At 46.5% G+C, this 27,948-nt stretch overlaps 2 protein-coding genes and 1 long non-coding RNA gene across 5 annotated transcripts; 2 read left to right on the top strand and 1 right to left on the bottom strand.

Annotated features, from left to right (window-relative positions):
• Nucleotides 1-1,594: 1,594 nt before the first annotated feature.
• Nucleotides 1,595-13,867, top strand: NAA80 (N-alpha-acetyltransferase 80, NatH catalytic subunit). Its single transcript, XM_083488780.1, has 2 exons — nucleotides 1,595-1,721; nucleotides 12,406-13,867. Exon 2 carries the CDS (start codon nucleotides 12,471-12,473, stop codon nucleotides 13,485-13,487), a length of 1,017 nt encoding a protein of 338 aa, XP_083344906.1. The 5' UTR covers nucleotides 1,595-1,721; nucleotides 12,406-12,470; the 3' UTR covers nucleotides 13,488-13,867.
• On the top strand, nucleotides 6,335-27,672 carry HYAL3 (hyaluronidase 3). Of its 3 annotated transcripts, XM_083488731.1 has the most exons (5): nucleotides 6,335-6,474; nucleotides 21,546-22,529; nucleotides 23,638-23,727; nucleotides 24,528-24,880; nucleotides 26,447-27,672. In XM_083488731.1, the coding sequence occupies exons 2-5, from the start codon at nucleotides 21,609-21,611 to the stop codon at nucleotides 26,478-26,480; spliced, it is 1,398 nt and encodes a 465-aa protein (XP_083344857.1). In that variant the 5' UTR covers nucleotides 6,335-6,474; nucleotides 21,546-21,608; the 3' UTR covers nucleotides 26,481-27,672. The 3 variants fall into 3 exon arrangements, with proteins under 3 accessions (XP_083344857.1, XP_083344855.1, XP_083344856.1); XM_083488729.1 differs by having other exon boundaries at nucleotides 24,528-27,672; XM_083488730.1 differs by lacking the exon at nucleotides 6,335-6,474 and adding an exon at nucleotides 18,207-18,335 and having other exon boundaries at nucleotides 24,528-27,672.
• On the bottom strand, nucleotides 15,324-18,006 carry LOC310700028. The gene is made up of 2 exons (XR_014522371.1): nucleotides 16,241-18,006; nucleotides 15,324-15,785 (listed from the first exon to the last, which is right to left on the bottom strand). It is a non-coding gene; the product is annotated as an uncharacterized lncRNA (long non-coding RNA).
• Nucleotides 27,673-27,948: the final 276 nt, after the last annotated feature.

Genomic DNA, 27,948 nt, shown 5'->3' with positions numbered 1-27,948 from the left:
GGCATCAGGTTGGGGAAGGCCAAATTAGGACAGCAGATTGACATAAATACATCTGCAAATGGGCACATGCTGCACCTTCCTCACCCCTCCCAACACTTTTTGGATATGAGGGCCACATTCGCCCTTGGCCAGCCTTCCATAGGCCACATACCAGTGGTGAGTGTGGCCACTCTTGCATGCATGCACCCACAAGACACACCCGCAGCCTCCCCTCCTTAGCTAATCCATGCAGATCAGCTGAGAGGAGGGGTAATGGCCTAATTAGATCTAATTACTGGGAAGCAGCAACTGCACCCCCATCAAGGTTATGCTCTTGGTTTTCCCCATCCCAGTGTTGTGTCTATTTTTGCTGCTATGCCTAAAATCAGTATGGTCATGGGGAGTCAGAAACATTTGCTTGTAGAAGTAGATCAGGCCCCCCAACTAGGATTAGCCACTCTTGCATTACTTATATGGGCAGCCCATTCTCAAATGACTTGTGATGGGAAAGTTCCTGGAAGTGTTTGTTCTTCTGAAAATGCACCTCTTGTACGAAGTGAAGTACCAGGCATTCATTAATGGAGGTAGAGTGACAGCAGGCCCCTCCTGGATGTCCTACTGTGGAAATGCAAATTCTTCTGAAATTTTTCTGAAATCCTGAGGATCTGAGTAAAAGCATGCACGTCTACACTACCCCTGGGAACCAATGACAACAGGTCTTCCCATCCTTAAGAACTGAGTTTGGGAAAGGACATACAGTAAACTAAACTACCTATTGTCTGCCACATAAAAATATATGCTAATATGCTAATCCAGTATGTAGCTGAAAAACAATGCAATGCTGTAAATGTCTGCTCCCTTGAGTTAAGTGGGGCTTACTACCAGGTGAGTTTGCATAGGATTGAAGCCTGTATCATGAAGGAAAACAGAAATGGTGTAACTGATCCTTCAGGAAACGTTCTCTACATCCTGCCATGATTTTCTTATTCTGTAAGAAAAACTAAAAACTAAGTAATAATATTTATGTTGTACCTAATTTTACTAACGTATGCTTACTAAATCTATTAAAATAAAAAAATTCCTTCCTGTAGCACCTTAAAGACCAACTAAGTTAGTTCTTGGTATAAGCTTTCGTGTGCATGCACACTTCTTCAGATACACAGATGTGTATCTGAAGAAGTGTGCATGCACACGAAAGCTTATACCAAGAACTAACTTAGTTGGTCTTTAAGGTGCTACAGGAAGGAATTTTTTTATTTTGACTATGGCAGACCAACACGGCTACCCATCTGCAACTAAATCTATTAAGTCGGCTAAATTAAACAGAGGCCTCTTCCAAGCAAAACAAGGGTTTCAAATGGTGTCTCCAACTGCATAGCGGACAGTCGAATTTCATCTCTTCTGGGGATTCCACGCGCACAATATGCATTAATCTCCCCTTCATGAAGCACGCGCGTCTTCCGAATGCACACATGCTTCCAGACGGGCGGTTGAAAAAGCCAAGACGCGATGTTGGGGGTGGGAGCGGGAGCGGGAGGCTCTCCTGAGGAAGAAATTTCCTAGCCGCTACACGGCGCTGTGGCCTCCAGAAGAAGAAGCTGGGCGTCTTTCTTTCCCGCCTCTCCTCGACTTATGCGTAAAGGGAGGAGCGAGGGCGAAAGTGGGGTAGTTCTGCTCTGCGAAGCCGGAGGAAGCGGGGAGAGCTGAGCGCGCGACTGAGAGCCCCTGCCGTTCGCTAGCATGTCAGTATCTCTTCCCGCCCCGTCCCCGCTTAAAGCGCTCGCGGAGCCGGGCTCGCCATCATTGCACAGCCGGGGATGCGCCCGGGTCGGAAGAGGTGGTGCCGGGGGGGGGTTACGCCCGGTTGAAATCCCCTCCAGCGGGAGGCAGGGCTCTCCACGGGGCGACACCCCACATTCTCTCGGGGCGTGGGGGGGGGCAGAATCGCGTGCCCGATTTTAGGGTGGCCCCTACGAGCGGGGGGTGGGGGACCGGCCCGGCGGCGTCTGTCCTGGGGCATCTCGGAGGAAGCAGGAGGCTGTGTCCATAAAAGGGCTTGGACCTCTTCTGGCAAGGAGGAGAGGCTTCTGCGGGAAGCGGGCGAGGGCACCCGTCCCTCCCTCGCTCCTGGGATCCAGCTTAGTGACTCAAGTTAAAGACTTGCAAGTGTTTCTTAGCCCAGTATTTGCGCGCAGGCACGAGTGAGTGAGCGAGAAAGAAAGAAAGGAAAGGGTGAAATAATATTAGATGCCCGCTTCTCCTTAGGGGGTGCCTCCTGGAGAGCGGCCCCCGGAGAGGAAAGGCCTGCTTTTAAGGAAGGGAGCGCCTTCCCCGGCTGGCCGCCCCTTAGATCGGTGGGAGGCGGCGGGTTTCTAGCGCGCTGGCAGGAACTTTGCTGACACCTCGCGCCGCTTCTTGGAAAGCTCTTTCGAGCTGCGATTCTGCCCTAGGGGAGGCGGACGGGGGACGCCACTCCCCCGGACTAGGAGCCAGAGAAGGGGCTGCCGGCAGTTGCTTGGAGCAGAAAGAGCGAAAGGGAAGGGATGCAGCAGGGCTGACCATCGACCTCAGCTGAGGTTGCAGAGCTACTGCACATCCGCTCAGAGTTCAAAGGTGGATTCCCCAGGGAACTGAAACAGAATATTCCCGCAGGTGCACACGGGGCAAGGCAACTGAAGTGCTTCCTCCCTAATATCTAACCCACCCGCCCCATTACTGAAATGGGTCACTCTTGTAATCAATCCATATTGCCCTAGAGGGGCTGTAGCATCCTTGAATTATAATAATGAGTCTCAGGAGAGAGGAGTACCATATGTGTTGCAAGTGCAAGGCACACTGCCTCCTCTCTCATCCTTGGATTTGCCTTAGGCAGGGCTGGAGGATATTGCTTTGGGCACCAGCCTTTTATTAACCAGTACCTCTGCCTCTCAGCAGTGAACCCATCCCTAAACCCTGTAATGTGTAGGCGGCTTTTTATTTGAGTTTTTGTGATCCTTTCACTAGGAGGAGATTGAGAACCAGTGCGCATTTCAGTTCTCTTTATAGATGTACACCTGAGAGGCAGCAATCCTATATACTTACTCGGCAATATTCTGACTAAGCATGCATAGGATTCGACTGCATGTGTGAATGAATCGGAGTTTAGTTCATGTAGGTCATTTAAAAAAAAAAAATTAAGGCAGTGCATGCTAAGGCCTTGAGGAAGACCAGGCATTCATTTGGAAATAAGTGGGATGTTAGAAGCACTGGCATGAACTCACCTTTCCTCAGCATTAAGTTGTTTATAGAAGTGACCTTTGGTCTCGACTCTTCCTGTGGCTGAAAATGTTTTATTAGGGTTTCCCTGCGCTTTGGTAATTTTAACTGTGATCTATTGACTGTCCTCTCTTTTGGGTCTAGACAGTGGTTTTTGCAGCGTGACTCTTGGGCAGAATAACCAGTAGAGAGGGTTGGGGATGGAAATCCCATAAACAACACTGATGCATCCGTTCACCCATGGGAAAGGATGTGTTGTTGGCTGCCAGATCCCAGTTTTACTAAAGAGGGCCAAGCCATCTCTTGAGACTAACCCAACCACACATGACAGGTACAATCATCCAGCACTTGAACTGTTTCTCTCTTGCGGAGACCTAGTTCTGATTCTCCACTGCCCAGTGCTTTGGATGAAGTGCATGTGAACTGCTTGCATAATCAGAAAAAAAAAAATAATATGTGAGAAGGACTCATAAGTGCACCAGTACAAAAGCTTTTTATTATTAGGTCCCTTCCAACACTACATTTATATGATTGTATGATTATTATGTGTTAAATTTGTACACCACCCTTCCATCTAAAGATCCAAGGGTGGTTCACAACAGTAAAAGAAAAAATGAAAATGCCATATAAAAGCAAACCAATGAACTCCCAACTTTCCACAACACTTATAAAAAGCCATAGAATGTTAATCAGCTGAACGCCTGGTTGAAGAGAAACTTTTTTGCCTAGTGCCTAAAAATATGTAATGAAGGCGCCAGGCGAGCCTCCCTTGTAGAAGAGGGTAGCCTACTGTGATACCAATCAAGTGGACATCTTCACTTGGTCGCATGTGAATTTTGAACACTGGACACGCATCTTTAAACTATGGAATTTGAGCCCCCTAGGTATAGTGATAGCCACCAACTTGGATGACAGAAGTTCGTTGTAACTCAGCCCCATGGAAAGCACTGAAAGGGGTCTTCATTATGACTGCCTTTAAGACTACATTCTTGTACCCAATTTCTTGGGAGTAAACCCCATTGCTCAATGAATTTACTTCTGAGTAGGCATGTATAGGATTGTGCTGTCAGTGCCTTTTGTCCATTGTCCATTAACCCTTTTGCTTGGTTATGTTTCCCATCTGACAGTGGGTAAACAGCAGTTCCAGTTATTCAGAGCTCTATGAATATATGAATGTTTTCTGTGTCCCCAAAAGGAATATGACTGTTTTCCAGAAGTCAGGATATGGAAGGGAATTTGAAACTTAATTAGTATTTTTAATTCCATTGCAGGAAAAGCTGTGTTGGGTACATTAATAGTGGTAGGAAACAGACCACCGCATTGCCTGTGGACAGTCTAACCACCTTGTCTTGTCCCCAGTTTCATGAGTTTTGTGACCTTTTACCAAGGAGTGTTTGTTGGTAGCAGGTACGTCCCAAAATTACCTGAGACACAGAGCAGGTTTGTTTCCTCCTTGTGTTGCACTATGTGTTGACACTGGAAGACAGCACAGGAGAACAAGCCTCTGTGCTTTGAGACCTTGTAAACAACATCCTTCCTGTCCTTTCTGGAGACCGGGCAGGATGAATGTCTTCATGGCAATGCCCTAGTTCTGCCCAGTGGATTCCCTGGCCTCCTCACCCCACCCCAGTAGGCCTGGTTTCCATCTATTACTCTAGAAACATAAGCTCCGTTTGGCTCTGTAGATCAATCCACTGTTGACATTGAATAAGCCAAAGTTTATATGTTCATAGAACTGGTGTGTAGTTATAACAGCTTGGAAACATGCCTCTAATCAAGAAGGTAAAGTACCTGTACTAGCAAAAGGGGTTTTGTGCTGTGGCAAGAGGGCATAGAGAACTGAAATCAGAGGTGGGGAATTTGTGGTCCTCTAGATATTGCTGATAGATGATAGATAGATAGATAGATATAGATATTGCACCCGGGACGCGGGTGGCACTGTGGGTTAAACCACAGAGCCTAGGACTTGCCGATCAGAAGGTCGGCGGTTCGAATCCCCACGACGGGGTGAGCTCCCGTTGCTCTGTCCCAGCTCCTGTCAACCTAGCAGTTCAAATGCACGTCAAAGTGCAAGTAGATAAATAGGTACCACTCTGGCAGGAAGGTAAACGGCATTTCCGTGTGCTGCTCTGGTTCGCCAGAAGTGGCTTAGTCATGCTGGCCACATGACCTGGAAGCTGTACGCCGGCTCCCTTGGCCAATAAAGCGAGATGAGTGCCGCAACCCCAGAGTCGGTCACGACTGGAACTAATGGTCTGGGGTCCCTTTACCTTTACCTTAGATATTGTTGGACTCCGAATCCCTTCATCCCTGACCATTGGCCACACTGGCAGGGGCTGATGGGAGTTGGAGTCCAACCTCTGGAGGGCCTCAAGCCCCCCCCCTCCATCCCTGCTGTGGAGTTAAGAACTTAATTCGTTCTGGAGGTCTGTTCTTAACCTGGAACTGTTCTTAACCTGAAGCACCACTTTAGCTAATGTCGCCTCCTGCTGCCGCTGCGCTTCCAGAGCACGATTTCTGTTCTCACCCTGAAGCAAAGTTCTTAACCCAAGGTACTATTTCTGGGTTAGCGGAGTCTGTAACCTGAAGCATCTGTAACACGAGGTACCACTGTACAAAGGCTCAGCAGCCTCATTTTGTGATGTGTGGAGATGGAACTATTGGGGAGGAGTTAAGGCACGGTAAGCAGCAAGTCTAGTTTGCCTTCCTTGCCCACCTGCTTTCTTTGCTGTCGGATGGTTGCTAGCCCTGCTCCCTTTCCTTTCTACTCATGATAGAATTCTGTTGCCAAAGTGAGTTGGCTGGATGTTTATTAGGGGCTGGATTCTCAGAATCTAAATGAGTCCATTTCTCCCCACCACCACCACCCCAAAATGGAGTTCTTTGATACTTCAGCCTACACTTGGACCTAGGAGCTGTAGTGGTTGAAGGCATCTGTTTGGGAACCCCATAGACGAAGTCTGTGTCTGCTGCTTTGTTGTTGTTGTTGTTTGGATGGGTGCCAGCCTTTGGCTCCTGTCAGGGCTGGGCTGGGCTACTCAGCACACAAATTACATTCCAAGACCTGGGTGTCAAGTAAACAGACAGCTCACTCTTTAAAAGAAGAAATGAGCTGCAGGCGCATGTGTAGCTTCCTGTCATGCTCTTGCGAAAGTAGACGGTTTCCCTTGAGCCTTAGCATTGCAAGCAGAATCTCCAAAGGAGGGAAGCGGCACTTCAGGCAGCTCCCATTTGCCACAGGTATTTGACACTTCTTTTCTTCTGCTGGTGGTCTTATTGTAGAGCAGGGGAGGGGAGCCTGTGGCTCTCCAAGTCTAGCTGGACTACAGCTCCCATCAATCCTGACCAATGGCAAGGCGGGCTGGGGCTGATGGGAGATGAAGTCCAACAACGCCTGGAGAGCCATGGGTTTCTCATCCTGTTATGAAGGGATCCTGTAGCAAACATGTATACTGTGCTCAGACAGCTGTACTAGAGGAACAGGCAATATAAAACTGGGATGGATGGGATATAAAGTGTGTGGGTTTGGTGCCTGTTCAGAATTATGAAAATTTAAGACCAGAGTATCATATGGGTCATACTGTCATGTTCTGAGAGGCAACGGTAGAACCTGAGGAATGAGGGATGCTCTCCTGGCTATTGTTGAGATGGATAGAATCTTCACCTCACGCAAGGAGCGATTTTCATCTAGTGCTGCTCTAGTAGAGCTGGGAGTAGGTGTGGATGAATGGAATTTGTTCAGCCTCTTCTTCTCTTCCTCCAGGATGTGTAGAGTGTGTTGTTGATTTTAGCAGGAGGGTTAGGGAATCCTAGTGCCCAAGTTAGCAGCAGGATGCTTAGAAATGAAAAAAGGAAACACTGTGTGGCATTTTTGGGTGGTATTGCTAGTGAAGTGTTGTGATGACACTGCCGGCTTATTTCCAGAGCCAGGATCCTTGAAAACAAGAAATCCCCTGTAGCAGTGCGTGCCTTGGATATAGAGGTTTTTGTCAGAAAAGCTACTTGGACCAGAACTTGCAGGCCTGCTGGTAACATGGAATTTAGCGCAAGTAGGGCTTATTAGTCTACCTAGGGGTATGCTATTTTCTGATTGCCCTGTTCTCTGCTAGAGTGCTTTCCAAAACGGTCCGTGAGTGATGCAACAGAGGTCATTCACGTATGGTGTGTTAATTACTTTTCTCATCTCTTCTTCAAGGGAGTCTTGTATAGTGCACACAAGGCAGGCTGTATGATTTTTATTTATTTTCTGACCTCTGTGTCATTAATTTAGGCATGGAATTCAAGGCAGTACAGTGGAACCTCGGGTTACATATACTTCAAGTTACAGACGCTTCAGGTTACAGACTCCACTAACCCAGAAATATTACCTCGGGTTAAGAACTTTGCTTTAGGATGAGAACAGGAATTGTGCTCCAGTGGTGTGGCAGCAACAGGAGGCCCCATTAGCAAAAGTGGTGCTTCAGGTTAAGAACAGTTTCAGGTTAAGTACAGACCTCCAGAACGAATTAAGTACCGTATTTTTCGCTCTATAACACGCACCCGACCATAACACGCACGTAGTTTTTAGAGGAGGAAAATCCGTAGGCATGCCACCCGTAGGCATTCCCTCCATAATACGCACAGACTTTCCCCTTACTTTCTAGGAGGAAAAAAGTGAGTGTTATGGTGCAAAAAATACGGTACTTAACCCGAGGTACCACTGTCTGTGCCTGGTTCACAGGCAGTCACTCATCCAGGCAACGTGGCAGCCTGTTTAGCTCCAGCCAGGTGATAGGCTCATGTGCCTTCACACCATACCTCGGGGCTCTTCCCTCCAGGGGGGCTTATGACAAGTGCCTTTTCTGTGTATTCTTGGACACCTGGTGCTGAGCAAGCTCCCAAAGCAGTTGAACACCTGGTGCTTAAATCAGTTTGTAATGTGGATGCAGAAACTACATGGGCGAGAACGTAAATTCAGGTTCCCTTTAGCAGTCTATCCCCACGTTGGCAATGGTCACAGGTGACAAAGGTAGCCCTGAGCAAACTTAGAGGTATTTTTGTGTGTGCATATCTGTTGCTTGAAGGCAGCCTTCACCCAGGGGCGGAGGAAGGGGAGTGCGGTGGGGGCGGACTGCCCCGGGTATCTTCGCTGAGGGGGGTGACATTTGGTGCGCCGCAAATCTGCAACGCCTAAGCCTACCCTGAGCCATCAGCGGAAGGGGGGGAGCTGTGCCGCTTTGATGGTGGTATTCCCCCCTTCCCCCTTTGTTCTGACAGCTTGGGGGAGGCTTGGGAGTCGGGGTGGGCAGCGCGCTGAATGTCTACCATGGGCGGTTTGCTCCACCCCTGTGAGTGGCTCGCTCTGACCCCAGCTGCAGGGCGCACACGTCACTCCCTGCACCCAAGCAACTATCCCACGCCTGGAAGGGCACCCCTCTGCCCCCCTCAGGAGCACACCCTGCCCCCCTTGGGAGCGGGCCTGCCCTAGGCAGTGCAGGCATATGCTCTGCCGCTGCCTTCACCAATCTAGTGCCCTGCAGATGTTTTCGATCGCAACGCCTGCTAGCCCCAGCCAATGAGGCCATGCTGTGTGGGGCTGATGAGAATCACAGCCTAAAACATCTGGAGGGCAACAGGATGGCAAAGGCGGTGGAAGCTGGCATAGTGCATGGTTAGAGAACAAGCTGTGGTTGGCAAACCAGTGAAAACCTCGCCTTACCAATCATCACCTCAGTTTATTTGTATGTCCCTTTCCCTCAAGAGCTTCCCCAAATGGCTTAAGATATAGAAGAAAATAACGAAGACAGCAGTGCATTAGCAAAACGTTAGTATCAGCCTATCAAAAGAGTTCAGCAGTAATTTTACATCAATCTTTATTTCAATCACGAACTCATTAGGTGGCCTTAGGCAGGCCATTGCTTTCTCAGCCTCAGCCACCCCCCATACGCCCCCAATCTGTGATGCTCGGATAATAAAACTGGTCTACCTTACAAGGCTGTTGTAAGGGTTACTTCAGTGGAATTCATGTGAAGCACCTGGAAAAGTGCCTACGTACTTAGTATGCATAATTAGTAATAAGCATGAGTAATTGATGTTTGTGAGAGGTGATTGAAATAGTTTTAGACCATTGGACTGATTCTCTGCCCTGGTGGGAATGCACTCCTGTGACTTGAGTGGGCTGCAACAACTTTGAAAAGATGTACATTAATTCTTTTTGGTGCACAACCAAATTTTGTCTTGAGGAGCAGTCCTTTCCAGTAACTGGAGGCACAAGTTGTGGTGTTCTTAGGCTTTATTGAGAAAACTCTTTGTACGAGACACTTCCTTCCCCAAACATACGGCTTTTCCAGTAATGTCACAGAGCACCTTTGCAGAAAAGGTAGCACGGGCTGTGTTGAAAACTTGTGTGAGGGGGGCTACATCTAGCCTCTGAGAGGGAACTGAGTCATCTGCTGTTTGCGGGTAAATGAGAGCCGACATAAGCAATCGTGAGGACTTAACTGTGCATGTCTGCAGATGCAACACAGTATTGTCAAAATAGCATTCTCTAAACTCAATGCTGCAGTAACTGGATGATGCTAAGGCTCTAAAGCAATACCCTAGAGTTCCCTCTGCTTACGTGGCTCTAGGATTTGCTCCCAGCTAATGTCCCTGTCATGAGAATCTCCTCAGCCCACCTTTCGGAGGGCATGTTCTGTTCCTATTTCATAACCTGAGTGCAGTGGCTGCATGGTATAATTTCATAAGCTACTTCATAAAGGGTTGTGAAAGGATGATTTTTTATTGTTGTCTCTTGGGTGTTTTTTTCATCTTCCAGTGTGGCTCCCATTTGGAGGCTGCCTCACGGGTTTAGTGAGAGTCTATATGATAACGTTGAGTCTCACCGTATGGAAGGTATGGAGAGCCAAAGAAGAAAGAGTGAGGGGGAAAGAATGAATGAGAACATTTTTCTCTCCGCAGTCTCCTCCATTTCCTCCCAGGCAGCCTGGAGAGAATTCTCTGTGCTGTCTGAAACATCAGAGAGATGAAGAGTTAAGGGGACAAAACTGTAAATGGAAGCCCACCTTCCCTCTGTCACATGAACACACGAAGATACCTTCATATCATTGCTGTCTGACTCAGTATTTTCTATATTCTCAACTTTCCAGGGTTTCAGGCAGTGGTCTTTACCAGCCCCATCTATGAAGATTCCTGAGTTGAACTTGGGAACTATTTTATGCAAAGTGTGTGCTCTGTTACTATACCCCTTGCACTTGTATATACCCCACCACCACCTCCAAAAATATATAGAGAAGGATGGAGTTGTGACTAGACTTGCTAACATTCACTGGGGGGTCAGGGTCCTGCTCAACACAGCTGCCTCTCTGCAAATTCATGCGCCAACCAAAGGACAATGAGATTCATACAGTGTTTGAACTCTGACTGTGGGCTGGTTCTTGAAACCATTTGAGGCTCATCTGTGACATTCTGGACTGGTTAGGGGAACGTTTCAACATACCACCTGCTTGCAATTTGCCAAACCTATAGCTGAGTCCCCTTCTGGGAGATTTTGGAGGAAGTGGCACATTGCATTATGGAGACATGTGGAAACACTTGCTTGGCCAGTTCCCACGTGCTCCAGATGAGACAAAGGTGGTGATGTAAGGTGGTCCTTGGAATCATTGCTTCCATTTTGTGTGGAAGATTCTGCTGGATTTTTTTTTTTTTAAAGTAAACAGCCTTTCACAGTTTGGGCATGTTATTGGTCGATGCACATTCTATGCAAATATTCACTTGAATGATCTGCAGTGTAGGCAGATGCAAAAAGAAGACAACCTATGTTGCATATTTAGGTACCATCTCTTGAGAGGAGGTGTGACTGTCATGAAAGAAGCCACCGAGTACCTAAGCTATATCAGAGTACCTTCAATTTTAAACCACTCTTGAATCAAGGTCCCAACTGGACTGTTGTAAGAAGGGTAAAGAAGCCAAACAGAACCTGAGTTTTCTTCTAAAGTGGGTTGCTCTTCACACATAGCTTAAGAAGTCGTATCTGTCTGCAGTCTGGCTGCCCAGGAATCTCCATGGCCATTGTCATCTCATAGAGTACAGAACATACTCCCATAATTGTGAATTAAATGTGGGAACATGTTGGCAGTTTAGAAACTCATAGAGCTTGAGTGGGCCTTCCAATGGACAAGGGATGAGTTGCATTCAGCCAGACTGCACTTACATGAATATAGTAAGTGAACCATGTTACATACTTCTGTACCTTGGGAGGGTGTACAGTGGTGCCTGGCAAGACGAAATTAATCCGTTCCGCGAGTCTCTTCGTCTTGCGGTTTTTTCGTCTTGCGAAGCACGGCTATTAGCGGCTTAGCGGCTATTAACGGCTTAGTGGCTTTAAGAAAAAGGAAACAAACTCGCAAGAACTCGCAAGACGTTTCGTCTTGCGAAGCAAGCCCATAGGGAAATTTGTGTTGCGGAACGACTAAAAAAACGGAAAACTCTTTCGTCTTGCGCGTTTTTAGTCTTGCAAGGCATTCGTCTTGCGAGGTACCACTGTACACCATATTTCTGTATGACTGAATCCTTTTCAGTCCCCAAGGGAAAAATAAAAGCTGAGTTTCAAACAAGCATTTATAGGAATTGGCTTATAGTCTACACTGATTCCCAGATGTTTTTATAGTAGAACTGGATTGGGAAACTTGTGGCCTTCCAAATGTTGCTGGACTCCCAACTCTGATCAGCCAAAGCCAGCATGGCCAGTCTTCAGGAACTGTGGGAGCTGGGGAGCCACAGTTTCTCCAGCACTGTAGCAGAGGATGCAGACTCGATGTCTTGTTACGCATGCCCCAAACCGGCACTTGGTAAAAGACCAAGTCGAAGGATAGCCAATGCAATGCCCTCCTAATGTTGTTGGACTACAACCTTTCATCAGCTGCAGCCAGCATAGCCAATAGGGATGTTGGGAGTCATGGGCTACAACATTAGGATCACACTGCCTTGGCTATCTGTACCTTGGTAAGACCAAGAGCTAAGGCTGTCTTGGCATCTGCAGCCCTTTGCTTTATGGGATGATTACAGAGGATGTAATCATCCTTCCGCTTGGGTTTGATCCTGGCAAGGTGAGGTTTCCCTGCGAAAGGGTTAGTAGGTCTCTTGGAACTGATTGTGCACTGCAAACACACTTCATTGTGTTTGTGCTTTCAGGAGTGAGTCAAGCTCCCTGTGTCCCATGTAACGTTTCGCCGCTTGGTCCTCTGGTGGTGAGAAGAATGGGGTCTGTTTCAGAGATGCTCACAGCGGTGCCCCTTCACCAGAGGCCCGATCTGCTAGAGGCCTGTGCCGACCTCATCAATGAAGAGTGGAAAAGGAGCAGGACCTCCCGCATCCACTCCCTGCAGAGATCCAGCAACAGCTTCCCCCTGTGCCTGGTGCTGATTAGGACCCAGAGGTCTGTGGAAGACACCGCGGAAGGGAAGACGGCCAAGAGTCAGTGCCAACTCCTGGGGCATGCCAGGCTGTCCCGTGTGGTTGGCCAGCCCAAGAGCTTGTTTGTGGAGACGGTGGTTGTTGCCAAGGCCCTCCGGGGAAAGGGCTATGGCAGGAAGCTGATGGAAGCTGTTGAGCAGTACGCCAAGTCCCACAGCTATAGGCGCCTGCACCTCACCACCCACGACAAGCAGCAATTCTACGCCCACCTGGGTTACAGCTTGTCCAAGCCAGTTCAGTGTGCAGGATTCGCGAGTTCCCTTGTACCTATGGAGTTTCTGGAGAGCTTCTCTCCCCTTCAGCAGGACAAGGAACTTCCCACAGGGCCTGGGAAGCGTGAGCCAAGTGCATCTTGTAGCAGGAGATGCGGAGCAAGCCTTCCTCCATTGCCACCTTCAGCACACCTTTCCTCATTCGCCGTTTGCTCAGCGGCTTCTCCTCCCCCATCACCTCCATTGCTTCCTGTTCATTCTTATCCGCCAGCAACCACCACCATTTCTCCCCCTCCCCACCTGTCAGCTTCTGTAGCTTCCCACAGTTCCTCTTCCCAGGCCATGAATGCTTCTCTTCCACCCTCGCAATCAGCCACTGTGCCTCTTTTTGCTGCAAACCTTCCTCCCCCTCCCCCACCTCCTCTTCCTCCACCTCCGCCCATGGCCCTTTCGGCAGGCCATCCTGATTCCTGCAAATCTGCCTCTTCTGGCCCATCGGGGGACAAAGCCCAGAACCAGCTGTTTCTAGAAACGCCATATCGGGACCTGAAGGGGCGGCCCATATTCTGGATGGAGAAGGACATCTGACCCTTTCACCATGTGCCTGTGCAAGTGTGATGAAGATGAAGTGAAGGAGCAGAGATGCTGAGAAGAAAAGCTCAGCTTCAGATCCAGTGAGATGGGCTGTGAGAGAACTATTCTAACACAAACAAAGCCAATAGATTCTATCTTCCATGGTTGTTTTTATCAGAACTCTTTTCAGACGAGCCCATTTTCATGCCATAAAAATGTGAAGTTTGCTTAGACAATGATCTATTTTGGATACACTTTCAAGGCCATCCACTGTCCCCCATTGTCTTCCAGTGATGGTTGCCATAGCTGAGTGGGCCTGTGCTGAGCTGTGTATCGTAAATTGCCTTGCCTTCAAGTTTGATGTCATTTTATCAATAAAGCATCTCTGAAATATCTGAACCGTCTCCTCTGACTCTGCAGCGGATGCACAGATAGGTGTATTTCAGAGCCCATGGAATTAATGCTTACAGAAGTCAGTTCAGTAGGACTAGGCATCTGTTGGAGGCAACAGTGTCCCCACAAAGATTAGATAAAACCAAGAGAAAGACGTGTTTTGGTAGGATAATGGCAGAGCAGGCCTGTCCTTCACAAACGCACACGATTCTAATTTGAAACCTGTATCATTCTTTGGCCTCTTGGTCTGTTCTGGGAAGCCTGCATTCCAGAAATATGTTTGTAATAGAATGCTTGCCTGATTGCAAAGGTGTTTTTTAATCGTCAGGTTAATGACTTGGTCTGAGGCAGAGATCAACTTCATAGCCTCATTTAACTGCCATGATGCTATCCTCTTAATAGTTGAGGTAATGATCACAGTTAAAATGAGCCCGGTGAAATGAGTGTCCCTGATGGTGGGCTGGATTCTGCTAAATAGCTGTGCTACTGGAAGCCAGCTCAATGAGACCTGCTAGCATAATGGGGTTCTCCTCCCTCAACCCATGTTCTTAAATCAATGGGGGCGGGGGCAGGATAACCACAGCACAGCATACAGGGGCGGGGGGAGAAGGGAGATTGCTCTGTCAGGACATTTGTGTTTGCCTGATGGAACAATTTCTTTAGCAAAACGTTGAATTCTACCCAATGTGTAGTACTTTTCTCTCACTCTTGAGCAACCACTATGAGGCCCAACAATTTGGCGTTACAGGATCGGGTTCCTACAGTGAAGGGCACGTGTTAAAAACTTCTAGGAAAGTCAAGTCTCTCTCTAGCCTGCCACCCAATTGTGTGTGTTTAAGTGAAGGTGCTCACTGTTCCTTCTGTGACTATTTGTTCTTAAGCCTGTGGTTTCATTTCATTTCAGTAATTTATCATCATCAATTATTTGTATGCCATCTTGCCATAGTTAAATTTTGCTCAAGGCAGTATCCCACTTCTAAGGCAGTTTCACCCTTTACATGTTAGGAACATCCCTCTATATATTAATTGTGTGCCTTTGCAGACATGTGTTGGTCATGTGCAGATGCCACATTTTTTGCAGGTAAGGTTGAAATCATTTGCAGACACATGTTAAAACTGTAGTGCATGAGATGGCCCTAATACTCTTTCGCCTTGAGTGTGCTTGTAGGAAGCATACTTGCTCTTTCTTCTAAACTAGGCTCTCTCAGCTCTTGCTGTTATAAAATACATTCTCCATTGAGGGGGGCAGTCAAAAGTGTGACGTCTGTTCCATGGAGCCCAAAGCTACACAATAAATGCCACAATTTTGTGGAGAATTACATCCCATGTCCTATAGTCACAATAGCATAATACAGTAAGAGTAATTAAAGACTTTGTAAACCATGAAACTATTTTATCACAGAAATTTAATACGTCTCAGTCTGATGCAACTTCAAACTTCTACTGTATATAAATAATTTATTATTATTATTATTATTGTTATTATTATTATTATTATTATTATTTCTTTACATTTACGACTTCAAAATCTTGACAATTCCTTCTTAAGAATGCAGAGCCCAAGCCCATTTGGAATTTCCTCCTTTCCAGCCTTGGAACAGCAGTCCTGTGGATGCAGCTGAGAAAAGGCTGCTGGAGGAGAGAGTGCAACTTTTATGTGTCCGTTATCAAACAACAATTCCACATGCAGGCTATTGGGTGCTTGATCACAGATGCTTTCATTTCTGAATTGTGCATTGTATGCTGAGGTTTCCATTAACTGAAAAAAATCTCCAACTCATACCAAGTATTGACTCTTGCAATCCCTCACCCGAAACTGCACAAATGGCATTGCAGGTACAATGCAACACAGCTGCCAGCTTGTGTATTACCATCTACATTGTTCAATACATTTTCCTATGAAGCATTTTCATTTAAGTACTGTATTTTTCGTCCCATAGGACGCACCTAGTTTTTTGGGGGGAAATAAAGGGAAAATTTTTTTCCTTTATTTTCCCCCCAAAAGCAGGTCGGGGAAACTGAACCAGGTCGAGGAACAGCGGGATGGCGGCGCTGCGCCTCCCTGCTGTCCCCTGAGCTTGTGGGGCTGGCCGATGTCTGTCCGGCGTGCAGGGCGCCCTGCTTCAGGGTGCCCCGCCGCTGGGCGGCAGGCTGCTGTCCGCAGCGTGGGGAGCCCTGCGGGGAACTCCCGCAGGGCTGCCTAGGCTGCGGAGGTGTACCTGAAGCCTGGAGAGCGAGAGGGGTTGGTGCGCACCGACCCCTCTCGCTCCCCAGGCTTCAGTGAAAGCCTGCATTCACCCCATAGGACGCACCCAGATTTCCCCTTCATTTTTGGAGGGGAAAAAGTGCGTCCTATAGGGTGAAAAATACGGTACACGTGAAGAAGCCTGCTTATATTTTTTCCAATAATAATGCTTGAAACCACACCAGTAGCTTTGTCCCTTGTTTCTTGGAAGAGACAATAGATCTGTGTGGTTTGCAGGATTCCCACATTTTATTTTCAAAAGTCTGGTCACCTTGGGTTGTTTTCCTCTGTACCTACTACTACGACTACTATTAATTAAATTTATATACTGCCCTATACCTGCAGGTCTCAGGGCAGTTCAGAATTCTGGTCCCTCAAAGGAAAATGAAGTCGTCGTCCCCCCCCAAAAAAACTTATACAAAGTTCCTCTGATCATACAAATAAAATCACAAATATATGCTCTGGACACCTCTCTTTTGTATGTAGGGATTGTTCCTCTTCTGTGAAGGTGTTGTGGAATCTGACATTTTCTGCCAAAGAAATTGACGGTGCCACAAGTATTATGCCTTCAGTGTTTCATCCTGCTCTGCTCATTATAGGTGATTTATGTGGCATGAAGCAATGGAAAAGGACAGCAACTCAATAGTAGGGTTCATTATTTGCATGCAGATCCAGGAGAGCCACTGCCAGTCTAGAGATGGACAACACTGAGCTTCATAGGCCAATTGTCTGATTCTAATTCCTAAGGGGAAGGGATACCCTTGATTGCCTGACAGATAAAGCAGGTTCAGCTCTGCTTCTTAAACCCTTTGCTGGGCCTGTTCACACAAACCGTTCACTATGATGGCTGTTGCACATGCACAGAATTGGCCACATAGCTAGTTCAGCTAGTTCAGTTCACATCTGGCCAAAACATGGTTGATCTATCTGAATTCAGTCCAGTTTGTGTATGCTGATCTGATTGTATGAGACTTGAGCACAGGCTGAAATAGCAACATGGACTATATAGCACTGCAGATTACAGACCAGAGTCTCTCTTGGCTTCACACCTTTGCTCTTTCGAACCCATCTCCTGTAAAAGTACACATCACTGATGTAGCTGGGAAAGACTCATGCTTTAAGCACCATACACAGAAGACTGATAAGGAGATTGCTCCAAAAACTAACATATCCAGACCCTGCGAGCATCATCTGAGGCTCTTCTCTGAGTGTCCCCTAAAGACAGGTTCAAAAGGTGGCAATTAGGGAGAGGGCACTCCTATCTATGTAATGCTTTCCCCATTGAAACCCTCCTGGTACTAACTCATGTCTTTGGTGCCAGGTTAAAACAATCGCCTACATCCCAGAATATGAGAAATATGTGATGGAATATAATTAGGCTTATATGTTTGGGGTTGCTTTTTAGTTGTAAATAATGTTAATATTGTTTTCTTTTTAGGGATTGGTTTGGGGGTTGTGTGTGTTATGCTTCTGAATTATTTCAGTTTATTGTTTTATTATTGTTGGGACCGATTGGTTTCAGGTGAAAAACAAGTTAAATAAGTGTGGATTTTTTAAAAAAAGTCACAACACAACAAGCTGCATTTTAAAAAGGTCAGTCCAAGTCATCAGACTCTGAAGCACGTGAATTGGCCTGTGTAACTACATATTAGCAGCTATTACATGTTCTTCTTCCTCCCACACTTGCTGCCTTCCACAATGAACTTGACAAACTGCAAACCAATTTGAGTTCTTGTTTACTTCTATGAAAACCTGTAGATTTAAACCTACCAAGTTGTCTGAACAATCAGGCAAGGAAAAATGATTTTTTGTTATATATATATATATTTTTAACCTTCTGGTGTAACGTAAGTCAACAAAACACCATTTAGTTAACCATGACACTTGATTAGGGATCTTTTACCAGAAGAGCAGAATCAGCTTTCTAACCATGCCGCCATGAGGTGGCTGCCCTGAGGCAACCATACAGGTAGCAATTGTTTTGAGTCTGGCTCAGTTCTACCGAGTAACTCGTTCTGCCATGATATAGCCGCCCCAGATAGAAATGGGGTGCAGTAGGTGATGATGTCATCAAATTTGGGTACTAACAATGCAGCTGGGCTGGTCACATCAGCACTTCTGGCTCAGATGTCCTGTGGAATGAGAAGAGTGGACTGCAAGCTTGTGGAGTAAGCACAATTATTTATTCAGTTTACTTCCCTCTCTTCCGCCTGAAGGAGCTCAAGGTGACAAATATTATTCTTATGTTACTTGTGCTATTTGTAAGCCCATTGTTGCAATTTATTCCACTTTTCAGTGTGCAGGAAACAGCCTACTAATAATGAGCCTACTAATAATGGGAGGGAGGATTCAGTAAAGTGATCCCTGTTGCCAGCTGTCTGCTCTTAAGACTTCATAGTAGAGGGAAGCAGGATGTTTTCCTGCATGTAGATTAGCACATCAAAATGTTTTGGTATTGTTTGGATGGTGAGACTGTATAATTTGGTTTGTTTCTACTTTTCCTATCCGACTCTCCCATACAAAATGCCTCAATAAACAGATTTTTCTGGTGGGAAGTTGGCTGGGCTATGATTGGTGCTTTTATATTCACCAACTTCAGCAATATGTAATTTTAAAAAACCAGAATAATGCACGCCCTAGCCTTGATCAAATTGTTGCAGTTGTAACATACTAATCTTCAAATCTTCTTCCCCATGAATGGCGACTCTTGCTTCTACTCCTAGGCTAACATTATCTTCATATATTCTTTAATCCATATTGCTGTACACACTTGGTTCATTAATACATCACTCCTGAGTCGAGGTTATAAAAGCTGGTGAATTATGCAAATCAGCATGCCTGCTGAGAAGGAAATGGTGGAAATGACAAATGAGTTCTTTTGAACTGCACAAAGCCCAAAAATCTGTTTTCAGCGTTAGAGCTGAGCTTTGAAATAACATGAAATAAGCATGTGAGAGTCTTGTTCTCACATTACTGAGTAACCAAAACCAGCATCTATACCTTAGTGATTTAAGAGTTTTAAGGGTAAGGATTTGACTCCAGCACTTCCCATTTTACATATTAATATTTTAATTATGCAAAGGGGCTTTTTCAACCCTGGAGTGTGATTTTGCTGTACAGCAATGTCCAATTCCTGGTTGTCGAGTCCCATCTCTGAGCATGTGAGGCTATTTCTGACAGCTCACTCAATACGATAATTCTTAGCTTGTATGCCCAGGGGTGCACATATGGGATGGTGAAACTGGCCCCTGCAAAAATCTCCCCAGATTGCTCTGACCAAGAGAGTTAGTTGTGTGGGTCAAAAGTCGCGAGAGGCAGATTGCCTGGATGACAGAATCACCTCAGAAAATATTGAGATACTGGAGTAGAGGGGGTGATTTTAGACAAATAATGCGGCTATTGCGGTAAAGTGGGTTTTTCAGGGGGAGGACATCAATACAGCTCCTTGCCAAGGGCGCAAGAGACCCTTTTTAATGTTTCACCCCTTCTGTGCACTGGGCACTTCAATTTGTGTGTAGATTTGCATAGATCTTTTCTGCAATAAGGAACACTTTACACACTTAAGTGAATCCAAATATCCTTAGTAAATTCAAAACTCTTGAGACATCTAGCAATAGCTTTACACCAAACTGCGGTTAGAGGAAAAGATGGAGAAAGGAAAATAATGCTATGATTTCTATGCATTACCAGTAACATGAAGATCAGAGCGCACATCATGGCAGGAAAGAGGCTAGGAGAAAGGACATTTTACCACACCTGTTCCACTAAAAGGAAATATTGCAACACAGAGAGATGATGGCTGGGGTTTTCCATGCCGACTCAGGAAGCAGAATGCTTACCTGATCCCAAGATGATGGCATGGCAGTATGCTTATCTAGTCCCAAGATGATTGCAAAACCAGTCATCGAATTGGCTTGTCTAATAAAGTTTGAGTTTGAACCTGGTGTTCCTTTGCAGGGAGGGGGTGGGCTGGGGGTTTGTGCAAGATGACCTGTTGGCTTCAGAGTGGCCATGTGGTTCTGATCCTAAGCCACACCTGATTCATTGGACAGGCTGGCTCAGACAATATGTCCTATTAATTCATTAGCTTGTCTCTAGTTCAGAGGCTGGCTAGCTAGTCAGTAGTTCAACTAGGGAAGGATCCTGGCATGCAGTTTCTTAGGTATTATTCTAATCCTCTGTAGTGCAGTGTTAGAGTGGGAAATGAAGCGGGGGGGGGGGGGATGACACAGAGCAAACAAAACAAAACCAAAAAATGGAAGCAGCCCAGTTGGTGTTTTGGGCTTCTCCATTGTGGAAAAATACCTGGCAGCATAGATGCCTGTGTAATCCAAACAGCTTCTGTTCCCAAGTAAGGTGACTTTAGGTAAGTTTACACATCAGCCAGTACAGCCAGCTCTCCGCTTCCTGGTGTTCAGCCTTTCCCTTTCCTTGGGTTTAGCTCTTGAATTTATCTCCCTTAAAGCTTAGACACATAAGACACTTACCCCAAGATACCTTGATATTCAAGGTAAGCAATCCCATTTGGAATCCATGTCAAGCCCAGATTCCCAGGTTTAAAATACAATAAAAAATATTGTGAGGCTAGTTGAATTACCGTATTTTTTGCTCTATAAGACTCACTTTTTCCCTCCTAAAAAGTAAGGGGAAATGTGTGTGCGTCTTCTGGAGCGAATGCAGGCTGTGCAGCTATCCCAGAAGCCAGAACAGTAATAGGGGTCGCAGTGATCCCTCTTGCTGTTCTGGCTTCTGAGATTCAGAATATTTTTTTCTTGTTTTCCTCCTCCAAAAACTAGGTGCGTCTTATGGTCTGGTGCGTCTTATAGAGCGAAAAATACGGTAATTATATTTATGTTCTGCATTTTCTGAAGGAGCTCCAGGTGACTGGCATGGTTGCCTCTTCCCTGTAAAGTCTGTGAGACCTTGTTAGGCCTCCTTGTATGGTGGTTTGGCCCAAACCATGGTCACCTGTCCATTACCTGATGTCATATGATAGCAGGTGCAGCCCCTGTGCCCAATTCAGAAGGAAAAATGAAGAGCGCAATCTTAAGTTTGCAGCTGCAGGTTTAAATTTTAATCACTTCACATCATATGGTTCCAGGTAATTGCTGAATAGCATTCTTGTACACCTGTCAAAGTGGCCTATGGAGGGTGGGCCAGTTCTGGATCCAACCTGAGGGGGCCAGTCCCGCCTACCCCCCCCCCCCCGGGGCAGGGGGGAAATGATTTCCAAAGCCACCCAGTGATTTATGAGGAGCATGGATTCAAAACTGCCTTGCTTACCTTGGCGCATCATGTCACCTTGGTAAGTGGATTTGAACCTGGCTGTCCCTAGCCATAATCTGAGCCTAACTGCTACACTGCCCTGGCCCTGTGTGTCAGATATTTAAATTCAGGGGGAAGATCTTACTCTGTCTTTCCCCTCTCCCTGCCAGGGTGCACATTTGTAAACAAAGCAGGAGGGGCTCCAGAAGAGACATTGGCTCCTTACACCCACCATGATCCTGGGCAGAACCATTTCAGTCCGCATCATCTTCTTCCTTGGGGTCATCCAGTGCCTGAGAGGGTACAGCTGGGAGCAGACAACGGCCAGCTCTGTTTTCCAGCAGGAGCCATTTGTGGTGGTGTGGAACTTGCCCACAGCTAAGTGTCGAGAGCATTTTGGGATCACCCTGCCTCTGGAAGCCTATGGCATTGTGGAGAACAAGGACAATGCTTTTCGTGGCCAGAACATAACCATTTTTTACAAGAACAAGTTTGGGCTCTATCCCTACATCTCCCCAGATGGCAAATGGCACAATGGAGGGATACCTCAGAACGTCGATCTGAAGAAGCACCTGGAGACAGTCTCAAGAGATGTTTTGGAAAGCCTGAAGCCTGATTTCCAGGGACTGGCTGTGGTGGACTGGGAGGAGTGGCGGCCTCTCTGGAGGCGGAACTGGGGCCCCAAGAACGTGTATAGGGTGGCCTCTAAAAAATGGGCAAGGAACAGAAGGCCTGATGAACCCCTCACGGAGCAATCCTATGTTGCGGAGATAGAGTTTGAACAGGCAGCTCGGGCCTTCATGGAGAGAACTCTAGAAATGGGGAAGTCTCTGAGGCCACAGGGATTCTGGGGCTTCTATGGGTTCCCTGACTGTTTCAATTACAACTGGGAGAACGAAGAGAACTACACCGGCCATTGCAACCCCACAGAGGTCCAGTGGAATGATCATCTCATGTGGCTCTGGAAGGTTTCATCTGCCCTCTATCCCAGTATCTACCTCTCACCAAAACTCCCAACATCTTACCACCAGAGTTATGTTCACCACCGCCTCAAAGAAGCATTTCGTGTGGCACAGTTTGGCGTGAAGCAGCCTCTCCCTGTGATCGCGTATTCCAGAGTCTCCTACAGACATTCTCCACGGTACCTGACTGAGGTAAGAATTGAGAAGTGCCAACTGCGTAAAATAGGCCCAGGCACTCTTCATCAATGGTAGAAGTGAATAAAGGTTAAGGCTTCAATCCTAAACCCACTTAACCTGGGAGTAAGCCCCGCTGAATTTAGTAGGACTTACCTCTGAGTAAATACAGCTAGGACTGAGGTGCAGATCTCTTACCTAGCTGGAAACTTCCTTCTGTGGGGAATATTAGCTGCCACCATACAGTGAAGGGGAAAAGTATTTGATCCCCTGTTGTTATTCTGTCTCTCACAGCTACAATAAACCTACGATTAAAATTATATATATAAAAGTGCAGTCACAGTAGCTAATTAATTGAGGCACTTCATTAATGCTGCAGCCAGCTGTGAGTGAACAGGAAGCAACTAATTAACTGCTTTAATAGAAAGGTGTTGTCAAGGATGGGGAATCCTTTTGGCCCGGCTAGGCACACCCTCATCTTTCCCCAGTTCTGTGTGCCAACTTGGATAGGTGGGTGGAGCAACCCATTTGTCAATCATCTCATAACTATGTTCCTCATGGGGAACTTGGTAACAGACAGTCTGGTAGGCCTGAGCTCACTGCCCATCACTGATGGGTGATGACTTCAACCTTGCTTTCCACAGGAATTGGCTGTATGATCACAAACCCTGTAAGGCACGCAGTCGCACAGGTGATCCAGCCCCATGTCAGGTATGGGGGAATTAGCCTTGCAGGCCATCCTGGACCAAATTTGGCCAATGGGCTAGAAGCTGCTGATTAACTGGAATTTCTGGATTTAGGGAGGAGAAAGTGTAGGTGAGCAATAGCTGGTGGAAAATGCTGCATAAACATAGAATAAAATGATGCACAAAAAGGGCTTCACAATCCACATTCCTGTGGTGTCTGGTTAAGCAAATTGGTCAGACTTTTGAAGCATTACAGAAACTACAACTCATGTTTGACCAGAGAACTTAATTGGGCCAGAAAAATTCAGTGAAAATCTATCCATTGTAATTAGCCAGAAAACCTGCCTAATGCAATGTGTTAATATCACCAAAGTGATACGTTGCACTTCTCATGCAGAAAGCTGCCCAGTGCTAACAATTCTCTCATTTTCTCCATTCAGGCTGACCTGGTGTATACAATTGGAGAGAGTGCAGCCCTTGGGGCCGCTGGGGTTGTGCTCTGGGGTGACCTCTCCTATTCCCAGTCACCGGTGAGTATCTCTGCAACCATGTCCCATCCATCTATTAATTCATGAACTGCCTTTATATGCTTCACAATTCCAACATTTCCTGAGAATATCTATAATGTATTCAAATACAACCATCAACCGTGAAACAATCATGCAGCAGATTTAAACAATTATATTAAAACTTTTATTATTTAAAGGAAATAAAAAGCTATTTACCAGGCACCAAAACAGGTGCCAGCCTCCGTGGGGAAAGCATTCAGTCAGTGGGATGCCATGGCCAAGAAGGCCCTCTTCCTAGGATATACAGTGGTACCTCGGGTTACATACGCTTCAGGTTACATACGCTTCAGGTTACAGACTCTGCTAACCCAGAAATAGTACCTCGGGTTAAGAACTTTGCTTCAGGATGAGAACAGAAATCGTGCTCTGGCAGCGCAGTGGCAGCACGAGGCCCCATAGGCTAAAGTGGTGCTTCAGGTTAAGAACAGTTTCAGGTTAAGAACGGACCTCCGGAACGAATTAAGTACTTAACCCGAGGTACCACTGTACTTCCTAAGTTGAGAATCAGCCTGAGAGAGAAAAGAGATACCCTCTTTGCCCACCTCATCGGTAGCCCAGCAGCTATTCCCCTATTTTCCAGCTTTGGTGGGGATAGGATAACTTGTTTCTCCCACTCTTCTCCCAGTTTTCTTGATACCTTGACTGATGACCATGCTCACCTGCCCATGTGGTTGGAAATGGCTGGAAGCTCCCATCCTCAGTGCCGATGGGTCCAATCCCTAGAATGTTCTGAACTGTAATCCTAGCTTTCCATCTTCTAGGAGAGCTGCAGGAGCCTCAAGCATTACATCACCACAACGCTGGGCCCATATATCGTCAACGTAACCACGGCAGCGCACATGTGCAGCCGCGAGCTGTGCCACGGGCATGGACGTTGCGTGAGACAGGACCCCAGCGAACTGGAAGCCTTCCTCCACCTGGACCCACAGCAGTGGGAAGAGGAGTCCTCAATGACAGATTTTCCAGATCAAGACATGTTCGCATGGGAACAATTTCAGTGTCACTGCTATCCTCAGTGGACTGGAGCCTCGTGTGAGACACCGCTGTGGCTGGAGCCTGTCCTAGGACCGGATTGTAGTCGAGCTCAACAGTATTACAATATATTTCATGCAGGGTATGTCAGCAATGTTGTTGTGAAGTCAAACATCTGTCCTCCTTCCATTTACAATGAAAATACAGAATTCCAATAACACATCTTTGCAGATCCAGCACTTTACTCCAAGGGCAGTTTTGATGATATCTGTTCTAGACATTTCTCGACTGGGTGACTCCTCCATTTTTGAAACAGAGGGGGTCTGGATGTAGGCAAACAGCAGACACACACTTTTTCCTTCTTTGATGGTGCACTATAATTTGAAAATGATCTCAGGTGTAAGCCTAAAGTAAGGGCTTAGGCATTGTTGGGTTTTGAAACTGTAGCCAAAAACACCTAGTAAAATAAAGACATACTTGGAAACCCTAAAGAGCTGTAGCATGAGAGCACCTTATACCTTATACCTTCAGAGTTCATATGTGATCTGGCAGGTGGAATGCTGGGAAATGGAAGCATTCACTACCACCATGAAAGTGATCCTTGCACACCCTTCCTACACTTGTTAGCACTACAACTTAAAGGAGACAGATGTCTGGAACTTGGTGTCGTAACTACCTTTTCATAACCACTCTCGTCTCTCCCCCCCCCCAACTTCAGTAAAAGCTATGAGAAAGCAAGTGAGTTGGAAGGCTTCTCTCATTCACTTTTCTCCCTCAGTCTGTTTTTTTAGCACACTTAGCTGAACAACTATTATGCAAGATTCGGGTTCATTTCCTCTCACCTGTGCTACTGCTACAAGGATATTGCGCTTTCCCAGATTGCAATACTTGGGTGAGCTAACTGCCTTTTATCAGACGCAGGGCAGTGCCATTACCGTGATGGTGAATGCAGGGCAATGGGGAGATGTGTGAGTATTATGGGTACCTATTGGATAGTGTCCACGAGGCTCTTGGTCAAGAACTACCTTCCCCAATCTGGTGCCTCCCAAATATTTTGGACTACAACTCCCATCAGGGACACGGGTGGCGCTGTGGGTAAAACCTCAGCGCCTAGGACTTGCCGATCACATGGTCGGCGGTTCGAATCCCCGCGGCGGGGTGTGCTCCCATCGTTCGGTCCCAGCGCCTGCCAACCTAGCAGTTCGAAAGCACCCCTGGGTGCAAGTAGATAAATAGGGACCGCTTACCAGCGGGAAGGTAAACGGCGTTCCGTGTGCTGCGCTGGCTTGCCAGATGCAGCTTGTCACGCTGGCCACGTGACCCGGAAGTGTCTGCAGACAGCGCTGGCTCCCGGCCTATAGAGTGAGAGGAGTGCACAACCCTAGAGTCTGGCAAGACTGGCCCGTACGGGCAGGGGTACCTTTACCTTTGCAACTCCCATCAGCTCCAGGCAGCATCACCAGTGGTCAAGGATGAGAACTATAGCCAAACTATTTGGAAGGCACTAGATAGGGGAAGGCTTGTCAGCAGGTGTGACACAACTCTGACCCTCTTGCATCCTTTTTTTGCCGGGGTGGTGGTGGGTGGTATTAAGTCCAACTGAACTAAAATTATTTAGATGCTGAGCCCTATTTATTGCCCCTCAATTTGGCTGTTAGCCTTTAAAAAGTGTTGTGAGCACCAACAAGTCTTCCCTCTTCCCCATCAGGACTTTGCCACAGATGGAGAAAAGACTACTGTAAGCAAAAGGACAGTTAGCCTGCAGTGTGATACAATAGCAGCTCCTCCATCAAAAGAGTAGCCCTGGAAGCATGCATAAGAGGACCAAGACTCATTCTCCAGTGTCTCCTGTTTAAGGTGCTATCAGGGCTGGAAATGACATCTGCCAGAGACCATGGGGACCTACTGCCAATTAAAGTGTGGGGCAAGATGGACCAATATAAGGCAGCTGCATATGTTTATATGCTGAAGTGTGTGTCTGCCGGTATGTTAGTCTACCCTACGTGAGACCAAAACATCCTGCACCAGATTCACCTAATGAGACCTGCTAGCAGAAGCCCTGCACAAGGGTTTCTGCTAGTGCTTTGGGGCTTTCCCCTCTCTTCCCCCATGTGCCACCCCCTCCCCCAATTGGCTTGGAGGGTGATGAGAACCCAGAACCATGCAGGGAGTGGGGGAGGAGAGGAAAATTGCTGTGTTGGCCAAGCTGCAATGCTTGCACTGGTAGAATGATTGCCATGGTACTATGTTGAATTCTTCCCTCTGACTTTGTGAATTCTCCCAGAATTTCCTGGGAGGCTCTGGTCCAGTTGCCTAGCTTTTGAATGCATCTGTGCTGGGTTTTTGGCTCCTTAAATAAACCACAAGTTTCTTTTTTTCTGTCTCAGCAATTCCAAGTATTGGTGTCACTAAATCTTAACTTCATAAAAAATGAAGGTTAGAAGACTCAGTGGAGTCCCGCATCCTTTGCCAAACATGCTTCCAATAATCCCACAAACAGAGCAAGACATCAACCCACCAACCCAGTTGTTTGTACTTTTGCTACCATGAGATATTCACAAGCACGCTACCCCGGAACGTGGTAGGTTTCAATGCTGAGTTCAATTCAGCTATTATGGCTAATTCCACGAATTAAAAAGAACCCAGTAAGATCACATCTCAGCCCAGGCTGGCATTGCATCAAGAGAGAAGGGTTTCAGTGCTTCGTCCAAAACAAGACATCCAACAGCTTCCAAGAATAATTATAGATACTAGCGTCCCAGCTCCATTAATGCATTTCTTCACAAGACAGGCCACACTCATTGTTGCCCCTTCCCTTCTAATCTTCAAGTAGCTAAAGGGGAAAGTTAAGGATGGTGTTAGAATAATGGTATGAAGGTTTAATGGGCTAAAAATGGATTAAACATAACTTCAATAAAAGCATCTTCAAAGCAATTCTTTGTGGTTCTTTAAATAACCATAAAAGCAATGTAAGTTTCGTTTTCTGCTTTATCTCCTTCCAGGATTCTTAGTTTAGGAGCTTTGGATTTTTAAATATAAATTCTGTCTGTGAAATGCTAAATGATATCAGCATTCAACCATGCTTGTTTTGGGGGCAAGCCCAACTTGATAGGAACAGTCATTAGTTTAAAAGAGCATTTTCTGGTTGGTTGTGCCTGAAAGGCTACACAATATGTTTCCATATGACTGAATGGGCTTATCTGGATGTTT

The sequence above is a fragment of the Podarcis liolepis genome, assembly GCF_965112155.1.
Source record: "Podarcis liolepis genome assembly, chromosome: 2".
Lineage (NCBI taxonomy): Eukaryota > Metazoa > Chordata > Lepidosauria > Squamata > Lacertidae > Podarcis > Podarcis liolepis.
Note: the sequence above shows the minus strand (reverse complement) of the source record. Positions and strands in the feature narration are given on the sequence as shown.